At 46.7% G+C, this 2,196-nt stretch overlaps 1 protein-coding gene across 1 annotated transcript in view; it reads right to left on the reverse strand.

Moving 5' to 3' along the window:
• Positions 1-2,196, reverse strand: part of LOC101852950 (sodium/hydrogen exchanger 9) — a gene marked incomplete in the record, with an annotated part of 46,934 nt that overhangs the window by 25,147 nt on the left and 19,591 nt on the right. The window contains 1 exon segment of the mRNA XM_013086812.2: positions 206-325. Coding sequence (XP_012942266.1) covers positions 206-325 — 120 coding nt within the window.

Here is a 2,196-nt window from a genome sequence, read left to right on the forward strand (position 1 = left end):
CAGAATCTAGCAACAGGCAATGAGGGGGAGGGTGGTGGGGGTGCTGGTGACAGAGTTATAGAATCTAGCAACTAGCAATGAGGGGGAGGGGGGTGGGGGTGCTGGTGACAGAGTTATAGAATCTAGCAACTAGAAAGAAGGACACAACACCAAGTATAGCATGCAGTAGCCGCTGTGTTGCCATGGCAACGGGTTGCACACATACGCTGGTAGTGGTGGTGGGCAGGCGGTGGGCAGAGGTGGCGGGCGGTGGTGGGGAGCCCACAGTGTGGCGGGCCGGCCCACGCTCACTCATGGTGGAATATTGTCTTTGGCTGCTCATTGCCTGAGGTGGGAGGTGAGGTGGGGGTGAGAGGGTGGGGGGAATAAGACTTGTGCAGGCACATGAACACACACAGCCGCACACACTGAAATCTTCATTCTTATCTTTCCATTTCATTCCCATCAAAACTGTTATCTATGTTAAGAGTTCTGCACGGAGTGAAGGTACACACTATATCAACTTTTGTAGGGAGTGAGTGCAAGGAGCAGGATTTGAGGCTGACTTGTCGCGCAAAAGACTGACCCCTGGGCACCGTGGACATGTTAAAAATACAGGGTGTGAGGGGACAATGACCGCTAGTACAGGTGACCACACAGTGACCACTAGTACTGGTGACCTGCAACAGGGTGATCACACAGCGGTGATGACATCACACAGAGTGAACAAACAGCTGAAATGTGACGGGGAAAATAATAAGAGGAATCAAAATGAGAGGATGGAAGAGTGACAAGTGAGAGAAATCTATTTACTACCATGTCGGGGGACATCTGGCTCTAACGTTCACAACAGGAAAAACAAAAGTTTGCTTTAGTAAGGTTTTACGGCGCCCGCAACTGTCCTGAAAAATGTTGAGTTGTGGGGTGAGTACGTGTGAGAAACCTGTGGAGAATACAGGAGCTGTGCACGTGTAGAAACACCAGGGTGGTGCTGACAGCTGGACTCTCAGTGCAGGGAAGAGAAGGGGGGGGGGGAGAGGGGGTGAACTAGGAAGACAATATAAGACAAGGTTTCTGAGCCTGTGAGGAGAGTTGGGGGGCGTGTGAACCAGGAACAGCGAGTGATTTTATTACAGTTATGGTGTAAGAGATTTACGGCACTTGCAACACAAGGAAATCACACAAGTGCTGAAGATTACTGGTGTTTCTACAAAGTAACATACAAAGAAAAGAAAGAGGGGAGAGATATTAAGTTTTAAGAAGAGTTTGACATCACTTGCAACACAATAAGGTCATATAAGTGCCGACGATTAGAGGACAAGAGTAATAAACACAAAAAAGAAAGAGAGATCAGGCCGATAGATGTTTAATACGAAAGAAGGAGGAGAGATCAGGCCGATAGATGTTTGATAGGAAAGAAGGAGGAGATATTAGGCCGATAGATGTTTGATAGGAAAGAAGGAGGAGAGATAAGGATGACAGAAGTTTGATAGCAAAGAAGGAGGAGAGATAAGGACGACAGATGTTTGAAAGGTAAGACGGAGGAGAGATAAGGACGATAGATGTTTGATAGGTAAGAAGGAGGAGAGATAAGGATGACAGATGTTTGATAGGTAAGAAGGAGGAGAGATAAGGATGACTGATGTTTAATAGGTAAGAAGGAGGAGAGATAAGGATGACAGATGTTTGATAGGTAAGAAGGAGGAGAGATAAGGACGACAGATGTTTGAAAGGTAAGACGGAGGAGAGATAAGGACGATAGATGTTTGATAGGTAAGAAGGAGGAGAGATAAGGATGACAGATGTTTGATAGGTAAGAAAGAGCCAACCACAACAGAGCACCCGCCAACCACCCACACAAAGGCAGCAGCAGTGACCTTGAGACAATGTGTGTGTGTGCTTCAGCACCGGGGAACGTCCACTACGACGACCCGTCACGTCCGCGACAAACTTCTGCTGGTGAGACAACAACCACCACAACAACAACAGCAACAACAACATTTTATATCGTTATTATAACATGGGCAACTTGAATTGAATGGAGTTATTTGGACAGGTGGAGGTGCCAGTAAGTATAAAGACAATGGAGCTGAAAAGGAGCCTCGCTCTCGCTGGAAGATTTCTTTGTGGAGTCCACCAGGCCAATTAAGGGAACAAAAAAACAAACAAACAGCAACCACAATAATAAAGTAGGTCAACACGGTGTGAAGATACTCA

This window comes from Aplysia californica, unplaced genomic scaffold (assembly GCF_000002075.1).
Source record: "Aplysia californica isolate F4 #8 unplaced genomic scaffold, AplCal3.0 scaffold00507, whole genome shotgun sequence".
Lineage (NCBI taxonomy): Eukaryota > Metazoa > Mollusca > Gastropoda > Aplysiida > Aplysiidae > Aplysia > Aplysia californica.